Source organism: Hippoglossus stenolepis, chromosome 16 (assembly GCF_022539355.2).
Source record: "Hippoglossus stenolepis isolate QCI-W04-F060 chromosome 16, HSTE1.2, whole genome shotgun sequence".
Lineage (NCBI taxonomy): Eukaryota > Metazoa > Chordata > Actinopteri > Pleuronectiformes > Pleuronectidae > Hippoglossus > Hippoglossus stenolepis.
Genome location: NC_061498.1, coordinates 18,674,854 through 18,699,515, shown reverse-complemented (window position 1 = coordinate 18,699,515; position 24,662 = coordinate 18,674,854). Strand labels below are relative to the sequence as shown.

At 43.5% G+C, this 24,662-nt stretch overlaps 1 protein-coding gene across 7 annotated transcripts in view; it reads right to left on the bottom strand.

The window, feature by feature from the left end:
- Positions 1–758: 758 nt before the first annotated feature.
- Positions 759–24,662, bottom strand: part of LOC118123902 (RNA binding protein fox-1 homolog 3) — a 255,107-nt gene continuing 231,203 nt past the window's right edge. For 6 of the 7 annotated variants that reach the window (XM_047344004.1, XM_047344009.1, XM_047344007.1 and 3 more), the window contains 5 exons: positions 21,097–21,229; positions 20,004–20,043; positions 17,617–17,675; positions 15,062–15,140; positions 8,334–12,757 (listed from right to left, as the gene is read on the bottom strand). In XM_047344004.1, coding sequence (XP_047199960.1) covers positions 12,713–12,757; positions 15,062–15,140; positions 17,617–17,675; positions 20,004–20,043; positions 21,097–21,229 — 356 coding nt within the window. In that variant the 3' untranslated portion in view covers positions 8,334–12,712. Of the gene's footprint in view, positions 5,482–8,333; positions 12,758–15,061; positions 15,141–17,616; positions 17,676–20,003; positions 20,044–21,096; positions 21,230–24,662 lie in introns of those variants that run through there. The other variant, XM_047344006.1, reaches the window with a different exon arrangement.

Genomic DNA, 24,662 nt, shown 5'->3' with positions numbered 1-24,662 from the left:
TTATAGTTGGCAGAAATTTGACCAAACTAAGTATTTACTGACGAGTGTGTTGGTCCGCACACTTTCCATGTTCGATACTCGGTCTGAACATTCGCACCTTCCTGTTTCAGCCCTGCTTCTGATCGTTCAACCTAAATGATGACAAGAAGCAATGAAAGTCTGATTTAATTGGGTTTTAGTCGAGGCCTCGGGCTAAAAAAGCCTCAGAAATTCAAAGAGCAATGCAGAGCATGCTCACCTACTGAGAGAGAGTGAGCAGAGGCCGTTTCGAGCACCGGAGTGACAGAAAATAACAACAGTGTTTTCTGGATTTTCATTTTTTCTTTTTTGGCTGTGACAAAAAAAAAAATCCATCTCCCATTGTTTGTCGAGGCTCAAAGGATTAAACAAAGTCAACAGTGATGGAGAGGCAGTGATCTTTTGAAGTATTTACATTTGTGTTTTTTGCTTCTCCTCCTTCCCCCTGAAGGCGTGCGTCTCTATTTTTCCTCTCGCAAATTCAGGCTCAGAGTTTGTCTTTGCTCCGGTTGGGTAAATGTCGGCCTCGGCGACAGACAGGTGCTCTCCATCTTGTAAACCCTGAGGGGGTTTGGTATAAGATAAATGGGTCTGGGGGCATGGCCCCGCCCTTTTCCACCTGGCTCATCTCGCATGGTGGTGGCGATGTTGTGTCATGGGATTTGTAGTCTCACCATGAGCGCCTGTCTGCCCCTGAGCTCACAGAAACTCACCACAAAACAGCGCTGAGACACGGAGGCTGAAGTAGACAAGTTTATTAATGATAATAATGAGGATGATGAGGATGATGATAATATTAATAATTAGTCATAATTATAATAACGTTAATGTCATAATAAATAGAACTCTTTATCTGAAGCACGTAAAGAGAAGCATACAGAAAGAGAAAAAACAAAAACACAAAGTTCAGAGTACAGAGCCAGAGGAGGGGGCAGGGACTTCTAGAGACATTTTTTTAACCTTTCAATATATTCATTTAATTTTTTAACATTTTTAAACTTTATTTAACTGGAACATTTACAAAAAGGAGAAAGAGATAGATTTTAAAAAATCCTTATAAATAAATTTTGTCATTATTAGAACAAAATACAAGATTTCGGGGAGTCATAGGATGTTTTTTTTTTCTTTTTCTTTTTCCCCCTGAAAGGACAGCTGGGGGAGGGGGGGCGCGGGGGGAGGACGGGTGAGGGGTTATTATGTACAGAACACCAGGAATACAAAAGGGGCCAGTCGACTCACATACTAGAAGGCTGGGGGGGAGGGAATGGTGGGGCGGGGTGGGCGTGTCAGGGGTCAGGGGGGAGGCGGGGGTCTCTCAGAGGGGACATCCTGCTAGTGTCACAGCTCAAGCAGTTGTGCTCAGGAAGATCAGGACCTGTTCTCTGTACTCGAGGCATCTGAGGGAACTGAGGGAGGGAGGGCCGCCTCAACCCTGTCCCCTCGCCTCCCCCCTCCCCCCTCCATCCCACTGTCGAGCCGGAGTTTCATAGACATTTCATTTTTTTTTTTGTGAAGGACAGAACTTCTCTGGACGCAGAAACACACTCGCTGCTTCAGGTCAAAACTGGATCAGCGAGGAGAAACGACAAACAGCCACAGTTTTGTGAGAGTGTGCGTTAAAGCTACCTGGTAAATTAGCACCTAAAAATAAAAACATGAAATATTCTCTTCAATTTCATACCTGACCACTGATGCTAGTGCAGCTACTGACATGGAAGACCAGCCGGGCTAACAAGTTAGATTGGAAAACGTAAAAGTTCCACCAATTAATGAGTTTAATACTCATAATATAAAACATCTCAAGCTTAAAACTGTTTTTTTTTTTTTTCATTTCAGAAGCAAAGTCTCATGGGAGCTGTAGTTAAATGTGAACAAAAAAATAAATCACGTTTCTATGACTGTCCATCATCGCACCACGTTCGTTTCAGAACTTTTCCTCTTCTTTTTGCACCAAGACTTCTGGATTCTGTGAAGCTAGCGAATGTTTCCCTCCTGACACATGCTACAGGTAATGTGATATTTTTTTCAAATAAATAAAATATGTAAAAAAAATTTAAAAAAAAGAATTGAAAGAGGAAGCTTTGTCCTGATGTGTGTTACTCAGTACTGTATAATATTAATCTTCCATTTAAATTTGCTCAAACTAAAACGGTGGTTTGTCTCTAATATAAACTCAAATTAAACCTTGAAACTTAACAGCTTCCTGTCATTGAATTTAGAAAAACTCTCCTTTGACCGAGGAAGAATCCTGTGAAAAGACCCATGAGAGCTGTGTGGGTCTCCTTTCACGGGATTTGTTGACGATAGTGCGATATATAATAACACCTGCATTAACGCAGTCTTTTACATTTTTGAACTAGTAGCGAAGTAGAATGAGTAAATAAGTGGTTTCCCCTTTGTCACATGTGACATCACATCTTTTTTGTATTTTTTGGCAAAGTGCATAGATAAAATAGTGGACATCATGTGACCAAACAAAAACTGTGGTTGGTTCGTCATCTCTGCCAATTGAATTGGAGGATTAGGCTGATTCTGCCTCCAGAGCGGCTCTGGCTTCCAGGAAGTTCCCATTAAACAAAATCTCCGACCCGCTCCCGAGTCTTCTCTGACCCACCACAAGTCTGTAGCGCTGTAAGTAGGCCAGATGAATCAGTTGACTCTCAGAAACAAACCTACAGGTATGAAAATGCTAAGTCTGCATATGATCGCTGCATGGGAGAGAACGAATGATCGACTTTACCCCATTTAGACTTTACAACAGTTAGTTGCCATGATATAGATACTCTTTGTAATATATGAGAAGCTGTCTACAGATGAAGAGAGGTCGCGTGGGTAGGAGCCCTGATTCAGAACAAGTTTTTTCTTTTTTTTAAACCTGAAATAAGATGAAGTTAATCAAGAAGTGTGAGGTGAGATTTACTGTACAGGATAATAACAGTACACACTGTAGTTTTGTACAGGAAGTCAGGAGCTCAACCTAGTATTACCTTCTTGGAACCATTCACACAAAACCACTACACGAGTAGTGTACCCTGAACTCTCAAACAAAGTTGTGCTTCACCCGAACCTGCTGGCCTCTGATGATAAAGTTTCTGCTCAGGGCCAGCAGGTCATTTCCAATATGCAATAAAGCCGCCCGCCCACCAGGGTCAGCAAGGAGAACAGCGGTTCACAAAACCAAGGCTCCTGCAGGAAGCGGCCCCGGGGCTTCGTCGGTGGGGCTCGTTACATTAGCTAGAAGAGCGAGCTCCTCCTCAGCAGTAATGAGTGTTCGAAATCTGGGTCACGTCAATACACATCCGGGCTTCCGCCGCCATCACAGAGTCCCGCTGTCTCCTGATCAAAGAGCACTGAGACTGTGTGTTCAAATCATACTTTGGTTCAAGTAAGAAAAGGAAAAATCAATATTCATCCGCTTTTTATCTGACACCTTGAACTAATTAGCAGGTCGCGGCTCCAACACAGGGGCCGGAATTACAGAATACTGCAGATGTGATTGTTTTCCTGAAGCGGCCGGTGGGTAAACCTAGGATGAGATATTTTATGTTTTTGCTCTGAATAGTAAAATATCTAGTTTGTGTGTGTGTGTGTGTGTGTGTGTGTGTGTGTGTGTGTGTGTGTGTGTGTTTCATTCTAGATATGTTGTAAATTGATGCTTCGCTGCTTTGGATGTGTGTGTGTTGTTTTGCGTAGTAAAGGGGGAGGGGTATCGGGGAGATCAATTCACACTATCACCATCACACTTTCAATCATATAACACATGATCACATGTTACAGTAAATATCAGGGACATATGTAGTTGGAGGGGGAGGGGGGGGGTCTGATATCTATGTTCGGGGGCCAGAGGCTTTCCTGCCCACCCCCTCTACTCCCTGACATCACCACAGCCCATATAATAGATATGTATATATATTTATATACAGAAAAAGAATACATACTTATTGGACACCCTAGACATTAAAGTACATTCAAAGAACTGAACCAACATTCTTGTTTAAACACGTTTACAGTGACTCTCCTGATATAAAGAATTAAGGTTTCGCTTCCACCAAATTAAAACTTTTTTTTCCTCTTTAAAAGTTTTCAGTGCTGCAAAAAAACAAACAAACAAACAAACAAAAGAATCCACACAAATAAATATTTTCAGAATACATTGACAAAAAGAAATTGACATATTTCAGCCCTCGTTCCTTGTTACCGTTGGATGGGCACTACTATATTTCTATAATGTTTTATCTAGCGACATAGTCTATATGCCTCAGGCTTGTGTTTTGGTTATGCACCTGCTGATGTAGTACAATGGGATTATTCGATTATAATTCAATTTGTTACATGAACGTTGATGAGTTATTCTCGGCAGGTGGAAACGTGCATCCTTGGTAGTTGTACGCACCTTTTTATCACGTGGGTCTGATAGTTAGTCAGTCGGTGCAGAGTGACACAAAGGCTTGGGCTCGGAGTCTGGCAGGTGAGTAAAGTCGGCGACTTCTGCGCCATCTTCTCTAACTAGTCCATAGTCATTGACCTCTGCTGGGGCGTGGAGAGGGGCAGACCGGGGAGGCTCGGCTTTATACCGTCTCACCGTCCCGCCGTGGCTCAACCCCCCACTCCCCAACGCTGTAAACCAGTGACGCTGCCCATTGGGGAGGGCGGGGATGCCCAATGGTGCTGCCAGGAGGAAGTGACATCACGACAGTATCCACAGGGGACGCTGCTAACAGTAGGCGCTGCTGGCCAGTGACACCGCAACAAGGAGGAAGGAGCGACATCACCGGCCCGAAAAGGAAGAAGGGAAGGAAGGAAGGAAGGAAGTAAGCAAGTGGTCGGGGAGGTTGGAAGGAAGAAGGCGGAGCAGTGAGACCAGGAGGCTGACCTCTGACTCCACCCACAGGAAGTAGAGCGTAGAAAGTGCTTCTGCCTGGATGCCGAGCGCTCCCTGCCACCTTTATGTTTATGTTTTTGTTTACACAACCTCGGCGACAGAGCAGTGTGCCATAGAGAGAGGAGGGGGGCGCTCCTCCCTCCTTCTTCCTGCATACCACAGAATCAGCATCAAGGGCCAACTGTTCATCTCCCTTACCAAAAAACATAAAAACAGATTTGTACATATATACTGCTTTATACACACTTTTTACCATTGTAAATCACAAAAGTATAGAAAAATAAAATGTTTTATAATAACGGGACACTTTTCTTTCTCTCTCTGTCTTTTTCTACCCGGCAAAAAGGTGGTCCCTGGTGGAAACTGGCTCACTCCGTCTGTCAAGTTTGTGGCTGGTTTGACACCGCTGCCGCGGCGTCACTTTGTACGCCTCCCGTCTTCCCTCGCCAGCCTCAGTAGAGGGACTCCTTCTTGTATTCTTCTTCTTCTTGTGTTATTTTCTTAAAGCTAGATCTCCTCTCTTCGTTGTTTTCATCTGTGATGTCCATCAATACTGAGTACAGCTCTTCCTTTTGTATTTACTGGAAACAGGGGAGAAAAGTAGGGAGACTGGTAAATATGCAGCATGTTATGTTTCTTACGTTAGGCATACATTATGAGAGGTGCTATGAAGAGTCAGTGTGGAGCAGCTTCAGGGAAACTTTATTTCTTTCTAGACAAATTTTTAGAAGTGACGATCTTGCCACAGAAAATAAAGGGCCGGGAGTAGTTCTTTGAAAAAATTGATTTCCAGTAAACATATGAAATAATGTCTAGAATAAATAACACACACCTTCTATAAATTCCTACCCTCCCAAGTTTTATAAATTTATGCAAAATACAATAGTACACTGAGCGAGTTCACAATATCAGGTTAACACACATCAACTGAGTCAAAACAGCCAAATGGAAACAACGTTTGAAACTAAACTGCAAAAAAAAAAAAAGAAAAAGTTTGGGAGCCGAGAGACAACAGCTTCATTCACTTTTCATCCGCCTCTTGTAATGTGGCATAAAAGAAGCAGGAGCAGAGGCTTCCCGCCTGCCAAAACGAGTGCTGCCGCTCTCCCCAGAATAAAGATCAGAGTGCGCCGTCATCATACAAGTGGAGATCGGCAGTTTGGCAGTGCAAAGTGAAAAGTCTCAGTGTAATGGGACTGGATGGAAGCAGGGGAAGAGGTGGGGCGGGCTGTGTGCAGGTCGGGGGGCAGGCAAGGCAAGGCAAGGCAGATGTCCCAGGACCCCCGTCACGACAGATGCTCGCTAATTCGGAGTGATCCCCAGCAGCTCCGTGGAGTCTCTCGCAAATAAATAAATAAATAAATGAAAGAAGACGAGGCTTTAATTTTGAAATGGCTTTGTAGTGCATTACCCAACCCCCCCCCCCCCAAACTTCCAATCCAGAGAGACAAACAGTCAACCAAGTGGCATGCTCAATCAGTGTCTCCTCGTATCTGTTTCTTCTCATGGAGGAAGTGGCCTGAGCTTCTCCACCTCCCCCTATCTACCCTATAGCTCAGATTTACCGAGCACTCGCCAGGGACCCGCCATACAAAAATATCCACATGCAGGCTTATAGCTCAGCAGGGAGGGAGCACAATAGCGCCGGAGCTACATATAGTCCTCACTGACAGGCAGCCTAGAACTGGAAGAGCTGCCGACACAAATATATTAATCACCCATATGAAGGATTCCGGAGGGGGTGAGTTCAGGTATTAGAGGCTGTCCCTCTTCCAGTCTTAGTTTGTTAAAACGAGTCTGAATTTAGAAATTAAAACTTGAGCCTATTAAAAGGGTCAGTTCACTCAAAGAACAAAGTAACAACTTGTCTCCTTAGACCTAGATGCATCGAGCCATGCGCGGAGTTTTGGGGTTTATTTGTAGCCACGTTTCGGGATCTCTGCTGCCACCCTGGTGCAGTGGAGGTGAATGGGACTGACATAATGTCCGAAATCTGTGATGGATGACAACTGAATGCTTTCAACTACACCGAACGCCTGAGATGCCCTGCACTTTCTTCGGAAGAGGTGCATGAGTGAACGCAAATGTCCGAGTGAGAGCCTCCAGTTTATCCGCAGACTTTCTTCGCCTGGGCCCCTAATCTAAAGTCCACAGAAAGACGAGAGAATCCGCTGTCAGATCACGGCGGGATGCTGTAAACATGATCACGTGATCTCCGCAGTGGAATTAATACGTTTCTTCCTGCCTGCTGCACCCGGCTGCACCACCAGGATTTTGTGTTGTTGTAAACAGAGAAACGGACCCTATTCTCCAGACTTTATCCGCAGGTCATTTCTAAATAAGGCTATAGAGCCAAAGTCTCACACAACTGAGACGCTTATTCTAAATGTGCTGTAAACATGTTGAGAGAATTCTCCTAAAACCTGAAATATATCACTTTATCCCACATACTTAATTGGTAAATGCTAAACTTGGAACATCCAAACATGGTATGATTCCGAGTCTGAGTGAAACATTTATGTATATATAAATCATAGACTCTATATTAAAGATACATGACAGCTCCCATAAGTGGAGCCAAAGAGTCTCAGTTGCACCCTGGTGGCTAGCTGCAGTATATGTCATAAACTCCACCTCCTCCACGTTAGCAGATGGGACATGGACCGAACTTGTCGGTTTTGTTCAACAAAGTAATGTTGAACAAAAGATGATTTCTGTCATTTTAGGTAGTTCTTATAACACTGATGTATCTTCATGTGTTATTTGTTCAGGTAAGTATGGTTTTAATTAGTTATTTGATGAAAAATAAACGAAACGTCATGTTTGACAGCTGAGACTGACTCGTGTTTGGTTGTGTGAATGATTCAGTAGGACCTCCATCCCCGGATCGCCCACTGCACAGACTCCGAATGACATCTCAAGGATACGTTGGCGGCGTTTGTTTCCAGGATACTTTGCATTCATTTCTGGATAGTGGGAGTGTTAACTTGTTTGTCTGCATGACTTCTGTGTAATTGTGTGTATTTTCTCTCTTTGTACTAGGGTGCTTTGTTTGTATTTGAACGTCATTAATTAAACAGCATTGCATTGAGCTCTCATCCACCACAGAAACTTCCCCTTTTTACAACTACCTGCATCCCCGCACAGCGCCAGAGGTGAGAATGTGTTTTTAAATAAACCAAAAAAAAATCCAAGAAAAAGAAAATCCAATAAAACGCAGAGTTTGACTGAAAACCCTTAAGTTGACAACAACATCCATGTGTGCAGGCAGACATAATCTTCTTATAACTGCTTTATTCTGACACTCAAAACAATCAGAGATTACTTATGTCACATATTGACAACAGAAATAATTAATGAATAAAGAAAAAAAGTCATCATAGTATACTTTTACCTATGAAATTAATCCAAAAAGAAAATTACTTTACACCTTTCAGACAATATATTCTCATTATAGAAATAACATACAATTCAAGAACAAGTTCAGCTGAATTGGAAATACACAGATGACCCCACTTCATATAGGAATACATATAAAACAGTTACTCAGAGAATTGCGATATAGTGTGTGTGTATATACAGTACATTTAAATGTATTTACAAGTACTGTAATTTTTTTGCTTGGTTCTTTTTCGTACAAATCTTTTTAGGTGGATTAATAAATGCACCTGCCAGCTTATCAGGGCTTAGTGAATACTTGTAGTAAATATAAATGATGGATAAATATTATTTTCTGCTCATATGTAAACATATCTCAATACTGCTTTTAATAAGTACGAACAAATGTTTGGATCAAATAGAGGTCTGGTTGCATATTAAGCTGGTTATGGAATACAACGAAAGCAAACGAACCCAAAAATATCAAAGTTTTTGTTTTATAAATTCACCTTTAAATGACTGTTGACTGTAAGCGTAATAAAAGACCTCCACAATACTGCCAGTTATTTACATGTTATGTCCTTGACATTTAAGCCTTGATAAGCTGACACTGAAACAGCTCAATGCTAATTTTAACTTTTTCTGTAAACTGTAGACAAACCCGTGCAGACTGATGACAACACTCCAACTCGTCCCTGTAATAACATGACGGTCGAAAGGGGGATGCTGAGTGAGACTAGGAGATATTTCCCGGGACGACAATACTTTCATTTTCATTTTACTCAAAGCAAATTGACATGACCTCAATTCTGAGGACAAATACATTCAAGTTAAGTAGAACAGTGACGATCACTGGGATAAATGTTTGTATTAATTTCAGTTGAGATATTAGTCACTTAATTGTTTAATAAGTTCAGCAAATTTAGTTTCTCATGCAGAAGACTATTTCTTTTTAACTTAGTGTCGTTTTACAACACACAGGTGGGTGCACTCACCTGCTAAAAACGAAATAAAAATCCCTGTAAGATGATACAATTATTCTATTGCTGTTTTTGCACATTAGTATTTTATGCTTTGGATTATTTCTGACTGATTTAAATGAGGGTCGGAATCTTGTGGATATACGTCAAATTTGACCAATTAAGTTTTCAGTGCGATCTTTCACATCGCCTAAAAATAGATTTATTCCCAAAAATAATGTGCTGTTAATCTACAGGCAGAAATTATACATGAAGTGATAATTTAGTTATAATTAACATTAGTTTTAAACTTAATGATTTAGATGATTAATGCTTGAAAGACAAATTTTCTATTTAGTATAACTTTCATCATTCGTGCAATGAGTTCCATCATCATGGACTTCATTATGTTCTAAGGTTATTTTAACATTGCTGCTCCAGCACATACTGTGCATGTGTACAGTATGAGTGTTCAAAAAACAAGGTTTATTAGGTGTTTTTTATCTGTGTCTTTTGGTCTTTGTAGTAATTATTTCAATCTAAGACCATAAAGACTTAATCTTAATCAATCTTATCTCTATGTTTACGTCACATATTGCCTGCGAAAGCAACCCCGTCTCTGATCATATTTAAGTAGACCAGACGGGTCAAACTCCCAAAAAGCCCCTGAACAATAACTTTAGATTTTCCTGCCACCGATGGATCTGAGTTCAGCGGTTGTTGTGACATTATTACAGGGTGAGTGAAGAGTGACATCACGTTAAACTTGCTCACTGCAAACGACAGCGTGTTAGTTAACTGCATTTGCTTCTTCTTTCTCTCCTCCCTTCCACACCCAGCCACATACATTCTAAATGCATATATGTATATATTTGTATATATATAGCACATAGGCACACACATTCAAAAATAATCTATTTCATTCCAGTCTAGCTGACTAATGGTGATCACTAACTGAACGCCCACACACGTACTCTGCTGCAGAGTTTATATGAGAAACTCCTACAAATGCACAAACCAGTTCTCCCATTTGAAAATGGTAAAAATAATATTCAAAGTTTGTTTTTCGACTCATATAAAAACCCCAAATGGTGCATACGTACTAGCATAGAAAAGGAAGAACAATGTTTCTTTACCCACATAAAGTTTTCTTTTCTTCGTAAGATAATGGGTTAATTCTCTTCTTTTTTTTTTTTTGATATACAACATTACTTTATAGCATTTTAACATTTTGACTAAACATAACTAGCTGTGTATGATATTTTTTATAAATATGTTACATCTCAGAAAGGATTGAAAAACAACAATAACAAAAAAGTGCAACAAACAGATTTTTTCTTTTGAGACCACAAACACTTTTTGTGAGCACATATAAATTAAATTAACGCTAAAAAGAAAAGCTTTGAGTCGCGTTGCCTTCGCTGTGCTGACATCTTGACAGCTGACTGTAGCTACACAGAGATTCTTCTCAATCTACCTCACGTAGCACAAAGCTGTAACAGAAGCAACGACTGTACGTCGACTAAGAGGCGAGCGCCACTGCACTCTACACACTTACACTGTGTCCCCTAAAACTCCTGGGTGCTTTTATAGAACATCGGACTCTCTTTCTGTGTGTGTACAGTGTAAAATGTGTTATACAGTATATGTCTACACACACACATATATATATGTATATATATAATACAGTAGCTTTAATAAAGAACAACAGTCTTTATTTCATCGCTCTCTCTTGGGGTCTCTGCTTAAATGAAAACTCTGAAATCAGCTCATCTAAAAAGCTGCGTTGCTAAGAGGACAAACCTGCTGGTTGTGTTGGAGATGAAACTATCCTGCCTGCTGAGAAGTGAACAGCACTGTGTTGTCGTTTGTGAGTTTCAGTTAGCTTATCCTGAGGTAAAACACTTTGTGCAATGCTTTTGAATAAAGAGACCAGTGACTTGTAGCAGAACAGCCCTCTGTCAGGTTCACCCTCCTCAGTGCTGTGTGTGTGTGTGTGTGTGTGTGTGTGTGTGTGTGTGTGTGTGTGTGTGTGTGTGTGTGTGTGTGTGTGTGTGTGTGTGTGTGTGTGTGTGTGTGTGTAAAATGTCGTGGACAGTTTATCTGCTGTGGTGTATTAGTGAGGATATGCAACTGTATCTTCTGCAAATGAAGTTCATATGCAACTATTCTGCATTTGCCTGTTACATTTTTAGAAACATATGATGACTGAGCAGAAATTATAAATACATGATAGAATGATTTCTATTCCAACTATAATTTTCATTTTTATTAAATATATAATCTATAAAATGATCCATAAAAGTGTGAATCGCAATTTACAAGAATAGGTCTATGTTTTGTCCAGAGCAAAACAAATATTCAGTGACTAGCTGGATTAACCTTTAATAATTGTCTTTAGTAATTCATTTATCATTAAAACTATTTGCACTGATCCAGTACAATTGAAATCACACTAAACTGTATTTAGTTATACAAAATACATTTTCTCGATATTTAAAACACTTTCCAATAAATTGTGTTTCAATATGACCTCACAATCTAAGGCTGCACAATGTTCCATAGAACCGAGTTGACCACTGATTCTAGAACATGCAACAGAACTACAATCTGACAGTTCAGTGCCACTTTTCTTAAAAATCAGATTTCCACAATATTTCTAAAAAGTGACATAACAGGACTGAATTTGGACGCAGATGCAGAACAGTTGCATACACACATGTGCAATTATTTGCAAGAGACTGGGCTGGAGTATGAGCAGTGACAGAAATCTGACCTTTGTGACCCTTTACTCTTTGCATGCTGTCATACTTGAGCCTGTTAGACTCAACTGCAAGTGCACAACAGTAGGGACACTCGAACGTTGAAAGAAAAAACAAACGCAATCAGAGCAGTGCTGTCTTTGAACTAAGAATTACCAAGGCATGTTAGTCAGCGTTTTTGAGCTCTTTATTTCTGCATGTCAAATGGAGAATAGAGGCTAGAAAGGTAATTAACGGGGACGGGATGGGTGTCCTGACCTGATAAGACCTGCTGTGTTTCCTGTTTGTTGTCTTTACATATATATTATAAAAATGCCCCAGTATATTCTTAGTCAGATGACAGCGGCTGCATACACACACCTCTGAGCATGCATCATGCGTGCTACAGTAGGCTCACATTGGTTATGGTGACACAGCACCCATATACAGCAATCGAGATAATGCACATGTGCATAAAACTTTCCAAAAGAAAACCAAAAGCACAAAATGAATACAAAACAAGAGCAGACCAATGATGACATCAAAAAAGTTGTTGTAGAAATATCGGTGTCAGGGGAGGGGGCTCGGGATGGGGACCTGGAAGCTTTTAGTTTGATTTAGCTCCCCACCAAGGGCCGCTTGTTTTGTGTTTGTCTTTTTTTGTTCTTATAGATCTTTTTTTTGTTAGTTTGTTGGGGTAATGTCTCTGTCTTTTCTCGCTTTTTTTCTTTCTTTTAGTAGGGAGTGAAGCGACTGTACCCTCCTCTGTATAGGCTAGCCTGCAACATCAAAGATGAAAAAGTACCAATCAGTATTCAAGTGACAGCTGTAGTCGGTTTCTCTTTCTCCACAAATTTCCTTCCTTTTTCCATGCACGTTACTATTAATTTTAATAAAGTGGAATAATGGTTTTCATTTATGATTGATAGTTTGACACGTTTAAGCCAAATGGTTTTTGTTGAATTAATTGGATCGACTGCGGGTGTGTGTTAGGAACAGGGTCATCAGGAGGTAAGGTGGATTCGGAGTTTAACTGGTGCAGTTCAATTAATTGTTGTTTGTAAAATATTTTAAATATGGCACCAAAAAAGAGCACTTTCTTGAAAATTTAAATCTGAGGTCGGAGCTTAGTTTTTTCTTTTTCTTTTTCAATTTTAATACATTAAGCAATAAATTGGAAAATACTGCGCTTTGGGCTTTTTCACTTGAGGAAATCCATTTGTTTTCAGGCTGTAACAATATCAGAGTTTGGACCAAAGCAGAATAAGTTCAGAGAGGTTTAATCACAGCTCCTTTTCAAGTCTGGCAGAGGTGCCTGCACCTTTCTGCAGGGGCAAACCACCACAGGATATTAGCCCTTAGATTTAGCACCATGCTCAAGATATCTAGGGCAGACACACACATAAAGCATGCACGTGGCCCTCTGCATGCACACCTACACATGCACACGCACGCACACACACAGACACAGATACACACACACACACACACACCACATGGGCCCTCCTCTTATCTTTCGGTGGCTCCGCTGCAATTAGGAAATCAGATAAACTCCAAAGGCTACTGAATGTCTTCAAAGGCTAATTTTGCCTAATTTTGGGGAGCCCTCTTGCTTGAACAAAACTTTCATCCATATGAGATGCTTCTGTACACTGGAAGTGAGTAAAGAAAATGTCCAACCTCAACCTCAGAGGAACTAATTATTGTATAGCTTTTAAATGCAAAAATGAATCCTCTCTGCTGGAGAACCATTAATCAAATATGATTAAAGAATAAGGAACCAAACTGGTCGTATCTCTTTAGCACATAAGTATATTTGATGTTGGCCTCAGCACAGCTCAGCTCCCAGTAGCCTCGCCATTTGGTCAACACACTCACTCTTACACTCTCTCTCTCTCTCACACACACACACACACACACACACACACACACACACACACACACACGCACACACCCTCTCGAGTCTGCGTTAGCTCCCTCAGCTCCCAACACACACAACATTAGCGCAAATTTTTTTTAGGGGGGGCCAAGCCCGGTCTTCTACTTTCATCAAGAGGACGATTTAAGTGTCAGAGAAATGGAAGGAAATTCGGAGGAAAAAGAAGAAAGAATAAAAAAAAACATTCAAGCACATTTTTTAATTAAGTAAATGAAGAGGAAAAAGAAATGTCTTAATTAATGAAAGCTTTTAGCTAGCAGCTGCACCGGGGAACTGTACGCTGTTTTTTTAATATGGTTAAAAAATCGCATGCATGCCGGAATGGTAAATTTCAGTCATTTCTCAAGAAGAGAGCACGCCTCCGATCCAGCTTGTGGGCAGGAGGGGGGGGCGAGACAACTCCCTCCCTCCGTCTTGCTCTCTCTTTCATGTCCCACGGCACACTGCTGCATGCGTTTGATGGCCCTTAATATCTAGGTTTGGTCCGCGAGCTCGATCCCATCCCCTCCTCATCATAAAGCAAAACCAAAGAGAAACTCTCTCTGTTTCAAAGAAAGACGTTCTTTTATTTATCGTCACTTTTTCATCTTTGATGTTACAGTAGCTGCAAAAGCTAGCTAAAAACAGACATTAAGAATTCAACGTCACCCCTTCTGGTTTGGCATGGATGAACGAGGAAAAAAAAAAAGAATAAAGATGATCCAACTCACTCTGCGGTGAGTCGAGTGATGGATGAAGGAACAGAAAGCTTGGAAATGTGGTTGTTATGTAAGATGCAAAGTTTGTGTTGAAAAGGAACACAAAGAAAAACACTGCAGTGATCATTCATTCTCATTTCAGGAGAAACTGGTGTCAAATCAATATTGCAAGAGGTGAGCTTTTGTGGCATAACATTCGTTTGTTGCACTAAATGTCTGAGAAATTTCCACATGCCGGGGTTTTATAGTATTGCTCAGCTCCACCAGGGTGTGCCAGAGAGCATGACAGAATAAAATCAATTAATGAGTAAATACACAAATAAAGACCAGCGACCGCTGCGGTCCCTGCTCTTTATTTTGGAGTGTGAGTTCAGTGTGTGCTAGCTCGTGTCGTGATGTTTGAGACAGGGTGCAGACAGGAAGAGGCGGCGGTCTCGTAGACTTACCATAGTCCCCACACTGTACGTGGCAGCAGGGCCAATCGTGTGGTGGTAGGGGTCTGCTGTTGCATAGACTCTGCCATAGCTGCACAACGGGAGGCAGAGAGAATGCGGTCATTGATCTATCATTGACGAGGAGAGCAGAACATTTATGCATGCTTGTTTAATGCTCAACCCCTCAAGTCAACTCTTTCAAGTCTCTAACACAATCAGTTATTTCCCTCCTCAGCCTCCTGGGCTTCCTACATTATACAAGGTGGTTCAAAAAGGGGAGTTCAAAGGTTGGTGAATTCGACTTGTCTTTTCATTGTCATCTTGATTAGGTGGATGGAATAGGTAATGAGCACAGAGAGAGGGGGAGACGGAAAGAGAGAGGAAGGCAGCGGAGGGAAAGAGTTGGTGCTGGAGGGCTTGGTCTCTCACCCTGTTCTTGTTTACCCAGGCTGCACACTGGGCTCACACCCCTGTCTTTTCATTGTTACTGGTTTGGAACTAATCCTTCCAATTTCCTTCTGAGACAGGACAAGATGTGTCTGCCTTATTTATTTATTTATTCGACTTCACATATTCCTCTATTTACTTCCCTTTTTTTCCCCCTCTCCCCTCAATGCTCGCTTGCAAATGAGGGTCTGCACGGAGCAGATAAGGCACACCCAGCCAAGGACTGAGGGCACCAAATCAACCAGGAATAAAGAAGTGGAGAGAGGAAGGAATTCTCCTAAAGGAGACAACAAGACATACAGCGTTCATGCCTTTCGCATGAGCTACATTGAGTTATATAAGATCTAAATATGGCTCTGCACATTTAAGTCCGGCAGCACCCAAGGTCAGCGAGCAGGACGTGAAATCAGAAAAGGCTGCCTCGGCTCCTTGGGGAGGAGGCCGGTGCCATGAGATGGTCAGGGGAAGTCTCCGTGGTCCTCTTATCTTCAGTGAGCACCGAACCCCACAGGCCCTGTAAGGCTAATGTATCTACAAAATGACTCTCACCAGAGTGGCACTGCTGACGAGCAGCAGGTCAAACCACCCTGTGCAATGTCACACAGCCTCAACAGAGCTGATTGGAAGCCGGCAGGGTCCCCACAATGTGACTGGCTCCTCACAAGGTCTCTTTGATACAACACACTCAATGGTATGAACTCAGTTTAGTTACTTAAAGGGCTTTGGTAATGCAGCCTGTGAGCACTGTGGGCTTTTCAGATAATAAATGTTTCATATTTTACAGAGGTTTCACACGCCTTCTACAATCCCGGTGACCTCTTTTTATGATTGGCTGACGGCTCCTCGGTTAAATCTGATAAGGTATTGCCGAGACAATACAGACAAACCTCTATTGATCCAATGGGCATGACCGCTTATTCAAAAGGAAACAAACAGACAAAGCAAAACAAACAACTTGGCGGCGAATTACATTAAATCTCAGGGAAAAGTATAGGCAAGAGAAGCACGAATTAAATCACTCTGGGGAAAAAAAAAGAAAAGAAAAAAAAAAAGCTGCTGTCCAATTTCTGCTCTTGCTGAGCACGGCTGCTCATAATTCGAGCTGCGGCGAGGCCTGATAAATCTTACATTATCGATATGATCTTCAGGCTCTCAGGCAGGGTGTACGTTATCACAAGTGACATGCTCAATCCTTCCCAGATTAGATTCCCAAACCAGCCCACATCCCGGGCTGACAACGGCTTTCGGGGGCCGAAATGAATCAGCGACGCCTCCTCAAACGGAGCACACCTGAACCAGAGTGACATCACTCAGAAGTGATAGAGTTCCTGCCGGTCCATCTCTCCTTCTCTCTGTCTGCCTACCTCCCTTCCACAGACCTGAGGCCATTCATAAATACTGCAGTGATATACCCGCTCTCCCATCACAAGTGGAGAGTCACGACGTATATCACTGCTTTTCTCATCGAGTCCAACAAGGTTAGTCTTTTTTTTTTTTGGTCTTCTTTAGCTCCGAGCTAAAAAGAATGCGGCAGTTTCCCTAATAGATAAGAAAAACCCCAGGAAACCAAAAATAACCAATATTGAATATTATAAAAAACTGGTATGAGGGAGCGCCCTCATTCATCACATACATTCCCCCTCTGCGTTTGGCCTGTACACGTCTTATTTCTTGTTAGGAAAACAGTAATCAATAAAAAACTCCACCTTTGCTTCTTAAGATTTTAGTCATTAATCTGTGATGTATTTTGTGACAAACACATTTTCATCTATTTCTACTTTCCACTGTAATTCCCTCCAGGTTCAACACAGAACAGAGACAGTAATGTCGAACCATTTCACTCTAAACTCAACATGTGTTTTATCAGCATTACATTATGTTTCGTATGTCTGTTTTCAAAAAAATTATAATCTGTAATAACGGATTTCTTGCTTGTGATGATTTCAAATGTTTCGGTTGAATTTGAGCAGTGACGACATGACATCACATTGTCGACGACGGGCCAAAAAAAGGGACGCACGGAAATTCATTATACATTAACACATTCAGTCATCTTTGTACAACATGGTAATAAATTGATACATTAAAAGGAATGAAGGGGGGATCAGAGGGATTCTCACCTGTCACTGTAAGCAGCGGTGGTGGCGGGCTGGGCAAATCTGTATGCTGCATAGCCACCCTGTAAAAAAAACCCCAGTGTTAATAAATGATTAAACAGAACCTGCACATTGAAAGGTTAGCGCTCATAGACACATAAAAAAACACAATACAGACACAGAGGCTCGGGTTTGCCTTCATAGTCAAATGTCACCGCGCAGTGTTTTGGTCATCAGTTCACATTCCCCCAGCTGCAAATTCCCTATCAAACACCAGAGGGCGCTGTTTGATATATGCTGTGTTGGGCAGGTGGTGGCAACAGGGGAATGAATGATGCTCTGGAGAAGCAGCGTATCTGGGGGAAGCGAGTCATTGTCACACTGGGGGCTCATCCCAGGAGCAGAAACAGCGTAACAGAGGCCACGTGAGCCAGCTCCCCAAATTCAGCCCATTTTTAGATTGACGAGACTCTGCTCTTGCATTATTGAAGAGCCCCTTTTTCCTTTACACGACCCCCCTAGCTCACAAATGAAGTAGGAAGGCAGAAGATGACCGGACCATTGGGGAGTCAGGACCGCTGTATTCATTTGCCAGAGTGGGGAAGGAATTAAAGACCTCATTGTGGAGTGCTGCTATTACTCTCTTTGAAAAATGAAGCTGTTCTCCCACTGTTTTTCTATTAGTGCCAGTAGAGTGTGTGCCCATCTGCGTCCATACGCTGGATAGGTGGCTTTTAATAATGCATGTTTTCATTCATTTTTAAACTCACGGGGGAAGACGTCCGATGGAGAGCGGCGCAGCGAGGCACCGGTGTGATGATCGCAGCCACGGCTGGCGCATGAAATCAGGTCAGGGGCAGCGATTGAATCCCGCTACCCCGCTACCCCGATCCCCCAACCCCCCCCAAAGATTCTCCGCTGGGACAGGAAGTCACAGTAGTTGAGGCAGATGACTTTCTGTGGGACGGCCATGCCTTGGGACTGCGCTGATTACAGCAACAGCCTGAACAAACACGCCCAATAAATCACTCTCCCTCTTTGTCAAATCCTGCACACAACAGTGCAGCACATTTGTTATTTTGTCGTGCCGAATGTGTGTGTTTGTGCATTCATCTATGTGTGTTTCATGCATATGTATGAGCACATGCAATGTATGTAGTGTATATTTATATACGTAGGCATTTAAATTCCCTCTCTGCTAATGTATTAGCAGGTCATTTATTTCCAAAGGGAAACTTTGACACATCAGCTGGCTGATAAAAAAAAAAGCCAGTGTCCAGTGAATGATGGTGAAGGACACTGAGGGCTAAGGGACAGCTTCCTTTTGGTCACCGGAGACCTTCACGCACACTCAGTCAGTCTGAAGCAGTGCAGCGGCCAGTGCCAAAACTAATGGCAGTAAAACACCAGGGGCTGGCCTGACGGGTTGAGTGATGGACCAACCTGGCTAGGCAATGGTCAAGGGACACAGGGGTGCAGGACTTAGCTAGAGGTGGCAGAGCTAGTGTGAGAGATCACTCAAGGCTCGGCCGGGGTCTCGTCCATGGTGGTGGTTGTCCCTACAATAAAAGCTGGTGAAATACGGCGCTATCATGTGTGCTGGTGTGTAAGTCATATATCACTGGGTTTCAGCATTTTGTTCCCAGACGCTGGTTGTCGGTGAGAGTGAGAGGCAACTGTCATTGCTGCTGTGCCCCCACTGTCATTTCGCTTGCAGTCGAATCAAAGGGACAAATTACATCCCCCCCCGCAAACGTTTGGACTGATGTCAAAGTGGGGCAGCGTGGTAATTTCAGCATTATCTCCCAAGCATCCATGCTTTTCTCTGTCAAGGGCGACGTGGAGCAAGGCCAGCCCCTGATGTGACCCTGCCTGCACGGACAGCTCCAGAGGGACGGCTAATCCCTTTATCTTCCGCCGCTCCCCTTATCTCCCACATGGTGATGGCTGGGAGGAATCGGCTCCACTCAGGCCTGTGCAGAACCCCTGGGGCAGGGATATCCCAGCCAACCCCTCTGAGTGTACACAAGCGGGAGCGAGGAGGGAAAGAAGTAGCGAGAATTGGGGAGGGCTGCAGAAGATGGGCCACCTCAAAAACCCAGACGAATCTAAAGCAAGAAATGACCTAACTTGACACGGGACACTGAGCGCGGGTCTGCCTCTTTGCCAAAGTCTGAGATCATAGGAAGAGAGGAGAGGGAGACGAGGGAGGAGCACAGGGGGTTTTAAATTTTGTTGTCGGGTTTCTTGGCAAAGCAGACAGAGACCTAATCGACACTGGCTTGGCAGCGAGGCTGGGAGAATGCTGAGGGCTGAGGAGATCACGTTTTTGTCTCCGGGGCTGGGCTTTTTGTCTGCTTTACTTCTGTTTCATCTAAGCAGGCAAGAAGAAAAGAGCCAACTGTACTTACATAGATCTCTGCACCGTAGAAGCCATCTTGGTACACCACCCTGTGAAATGAAAGAACAGGAAAGGAGTGTTAGTTATGCTGCCCTCCTGAATCTCAGCCCCTGACACTCTTCCTATTTCAACCATTTGTGTGCCTGTGGGGTCAGCTCTTAGCGGCTTTAGTGTAGTCTGCCACAAATAATGAATGACACATTAAAGCGAAAAGTGCAACCGTTTCACATCCCCGTCCAATTTTCTGCTCCGGTAAAATTGTTTGTCTTTCCAGTTGCTGCAGTGTTGTCAGGCGGGTGGCGGGGAGAGGAGGTGAGGACAAAAGAAGGCAGCGAAGGAGCTCCGTCACATGACTCCGCCATATAAATCAACCAGCTGCCATCAGTAGCGGAGGGCCCCGGAGTGGGAGGGAGGGGAAAGGGGGACGTGGGATTTCAAGTCCCGGCTTCGACGGTGAGTCTCTCTGCAGCAAGATGGATCCTGATCTAATCACAGATAGACAGCTATACTGGGCCCTCGGCCGGCCTCCGTCAGACCTCTCCCATGGCCACACAGACCACTGCTGATAAGAGACGAGTGTGAGGCCGGGCTGCGCAAAGCCAGGAGATCAGCATAGGCCCTGGTAAGAGTCCAGTGAGATCTGCCCAGTAATACGCTATCTCAGCTCACTGCGGCTCTCCCTGTGGCTTTGTTAGTTCCTCCTTTGTCAATACACAGCGCACAAATGTGAGGATGGTCTATACATACCTAGATACCAACAATGATTTTATTCGTCCTAAAGAGCCCTTTAGGACGAATAAAAAGTAGATGACCAGAAATATTACTTAACTGTTTTTGACAATTGACACTTTAATTGTTTTCAGCAAAACTAGGACAAAACACTGAATCACACCAGGTCCCTCGTGAATAAAAACTGCTTGGTGTTGAGAAATAACAGAAATATATCTCCATTGAAATGTTCATATGATGGCTACAACCATACATGTAAATATAGTACAACCCAAACATGGACATAAAAACACATGAGTGTGGCAGGAAGGTCTTGTGTACAGTCACTCATACTACACACACTACTACATACAGGTTAGAGATCAGATACTCACGCTCCGTAAGCTGGGATGGGTGGTGGCGGCGGAGCTGTGCGGAATGTGTTGTACACAGCCCGCCCCCGACCTCGCAAGTGGGCACCCCTATAGGCCACCGTAGCGCCTGTGGCAGGGTAGGGAAACCCTGTTACTGTGGAAGCAAACACACAAGAGAAGAGAAAATGACTTTCAGAGAACATCCTCGACTTGGCATTGCTTACCTTATGACAGAATACATTAGAGAGAGACGTGTGGCACTGCTTTCCCTATGACAGAATGCATTATGGGGAAGACAAGGAAACAATAGATTTAATCTTTTCTAGGTGCGCCTCATCGAGCACTCTCGCCTTTCTCAGCTCGCTGCTTTGTGCCATACTCAGCAAGGATCCACATTTGCTGTACGCATCCTTTCCCGAAGCCTGGCGAGGGGCAGCCTTGAAGCATAGGCAGGTAATAGATGCAATACCACTAGTTTCGCACCACGGCTTTTGCACAGTTTAGACACAATGGGCTAGCAGCAAGGAGAACAGTGGGAGGGTGGACGGGGGGAGAAGCAGAGGGCATTTCTAGGTGTTGGGTAGAGACGAATGAAAGGTGAAGGTTGTTGAACAACCTGACTAGATGTTCAGAACTTCCCCAAGGGGAAATGGAGCAGATGGGCTGGACAGCCAAGGCCCAAACCTCAGTATGACCCCCGTCTCCAAACCCATCTGGGAACATCTTTAGCCAATCACACAGCTCCATATGTCCTCTGCTGACGGCTACCAGGGAATCACAAAGGGGAGGTTGGGGTGAAAGGCTTCAGGGGGACTGGTAAGGGTTGGTGCGATGGTGCGGCAAAATGTTCATGGCCACCGATTAGAGGACAGGCGATGTGATCCTCAGCTCTCTACTTAACCTTCAATCAGTCCACTGACTGTCTGATTACAAGCAGTGAAGGTGCATACAAACACACCGATCTCGAGACATGATTAAGTTGGCCACCGCTTTGCCTGCAATCGAAATTCCCTCACACCCTCTTTTCTTCACCCTCTCTCCCTCCCCCAACGCCTAGTCAATCACGTTACAGTCATCTCCATTATTCTTCATCCCCTGCAACGCCTCCTCATCACCCTCCCCTCACCTTATTCCTCTTTATTCATTTCCATGAGATGTTTTGGGTGAATTCATCACAGACCACTTCAGTTTCTCCAATCAGAGATCGCTTGGAGCTGCAAAGCTCCTGTCTGGCCCTGTTGGAGTGGGGGTTGGCTCGGTTGGGGTGAATAACGCAGGTTAATAACATGTATCCACCGTGTTTCAGATCAACCCGCCGCCACAGAGGAGACAGCAGGCAGCCCCTCGCGATCGCAGATAAACGAGGCTGCAATGAAGATCCATGGTGGCTCGTATATATTTGGCGGTGTATGGGTTTCTGCCTGGGGAGTGACGGTCTGGCGTCACTGGGCCGTGTGCGGCGTTAACCCCGCAGGTGGACGAAACCAGTGAGCATCCTAATGAACGATGCACACACCGGCCCCGCTGCTTCAATAAAGCTGACAGGGAGACAGATTAGTAGTGCTTTTAAAAACACAGAGAGCCAGGTTTAATGTCTTCTGCCATTAACATCACGCTCCATTAGTGGGTCCGCACACATATTCAAACTCTGCGTCTCATTTGGCCAGGTAACACCCACATTCTCCCCTCCTCCCTTCCACACACCCACCAAGGTACAGGGCACTTTGTTTGCTGCCAACGCACCAATAGACTGCCTGGACTCGCAGGGTGCCCCCTTTCCCCCAAGTGATTTATAATGCTGACCTTGACATTTAAATTAGTCTCTTTTTTTTGGAGCACTGGACATCTGAGCGTAGTCGCTAAAGGGCAAAAACTATCCTCTTTGATAGTTTCTGAGGTGTGTGTGTGTGTGTGTGTGTTTTTTACCCTCTACATAAAAAAACTCGCTGCTATTTATTGGCCACCACAAAGTCCAATTGCCATTTTCTTTCTTTTTTGGAAATTTGTATGCAATATGCATGCACTGATGTATGTGAATGTAAACTCGTAATGAGTTGGCGATAGGCTACACTGCTTCAATAATAACCCATAAATCAAAGGCACTGTCACACCTTAGTAAGCCTGTGAAAAGCAACAACAGCCACGGTGTATGAGAGCACAAACCTGGTCTAGCCACCAAAGTCAAACACCTTTTCCGGGAGGGGGGCTGGAGAAAATATGAGTTATGTGCTGGAGGGCGGCAGGGTCACGCTGCACCTCATATGTCATATGTGTCAACCTGAGAGAAGCTCAATACCTGCAGAGCCAGTTGGACCTGAGGTAATCCAGCTCTGTGCCAATGATGGGGTCATAACCGGCTCCCATAAAGAAAGATCTGATTTTCCACAAGGTTGATCTCTCTAATACTTCCTGCTCAAATACATCGGGCAATGAGCACTTAATCCACGCACTGGGGACCAAAAACAGCTTAATCTAATCAAGAGTCTGGAGCTTAATTATCCCCCTAACGTACACTCCAACAATGAGAGGATCTGTCTACATATATTAAGATGGCAATTAGCCTTTCTTTTCTGTCATTTACACAGCTGGTAAGCTTTCCATGAGTCCTCAAGAAAAGTCCACCTTAGTCGCAGAAAACATGAAGTGGTGAATGAAAAACTACTCATCTCCTGTCTCTGCAGGAATTAGGCTGCAGAGGAGAGGCTCTCTCTGTTTGCCTCGGGGCAACTGGCCATATGAAGGGATTTCTCAGTGGCAGCTGTCCATGGTGCTGAAAATACCCAACACAAGGAGTAATTTAGAAATCTTTGCCAATTATTTTAAGGTGAGGTAAACAGAATCATATGTATTGCATAAAGATCAGAGGCATCTAGATATCTAAACTATTTCTTTGTGCTTTGATGCAATGGTCAATGTTTGCAATGTTTTTTATACATAAGAAAGTGAATGCAAATGTTAAAATCTGTGTATAGGATTACTTGAATCCATATATCTGTATATAAATATGAATGCTTTAATTTCATATACAAGTATGTCAAACGAAATTATGATACATAAATTAAAACCAAATGTACATTTAAGTCGATGAATTGGACCAAAGCAAAGACAGCTAGATGGTCATTATATTATACTGTATGGACAAATCTACATGTATGTGGCAGAAAACAGCAGAAATCTGAGCACAAAAACTGAATATCTACCAGCTACCACACACCATGATTTGTGCCACTGCCAAGTTTTATTGGCAATCCCTTTATTTGACTGCGAACCCAATCACCTTGCTTCTCTTACTTGGTACAAGACAACCCCCTTCCCCCCTACAGCAGGCCCCTGGGGGAGCTTTGGGTGTTAGGGTAGAAACAGAGGACATGGACCTGGGATCGGTGCTGCCTGCCTGTACCCGACCAACTACACCCCCCCCCCCCTCTCCCCTCTATCAGTAGGAGGGGCCAATCTACCCTGGAAGAGGTTAAGAGCGGGGAGCTGGCGTGAGGCTCTCATCCGTCATTCTCCTGAATGGGTTTTGAGGACAATAAACCTGTAGCGCCAGGACGAATGGAGACGAAGTGCGCTGTCACCGAGTCAGG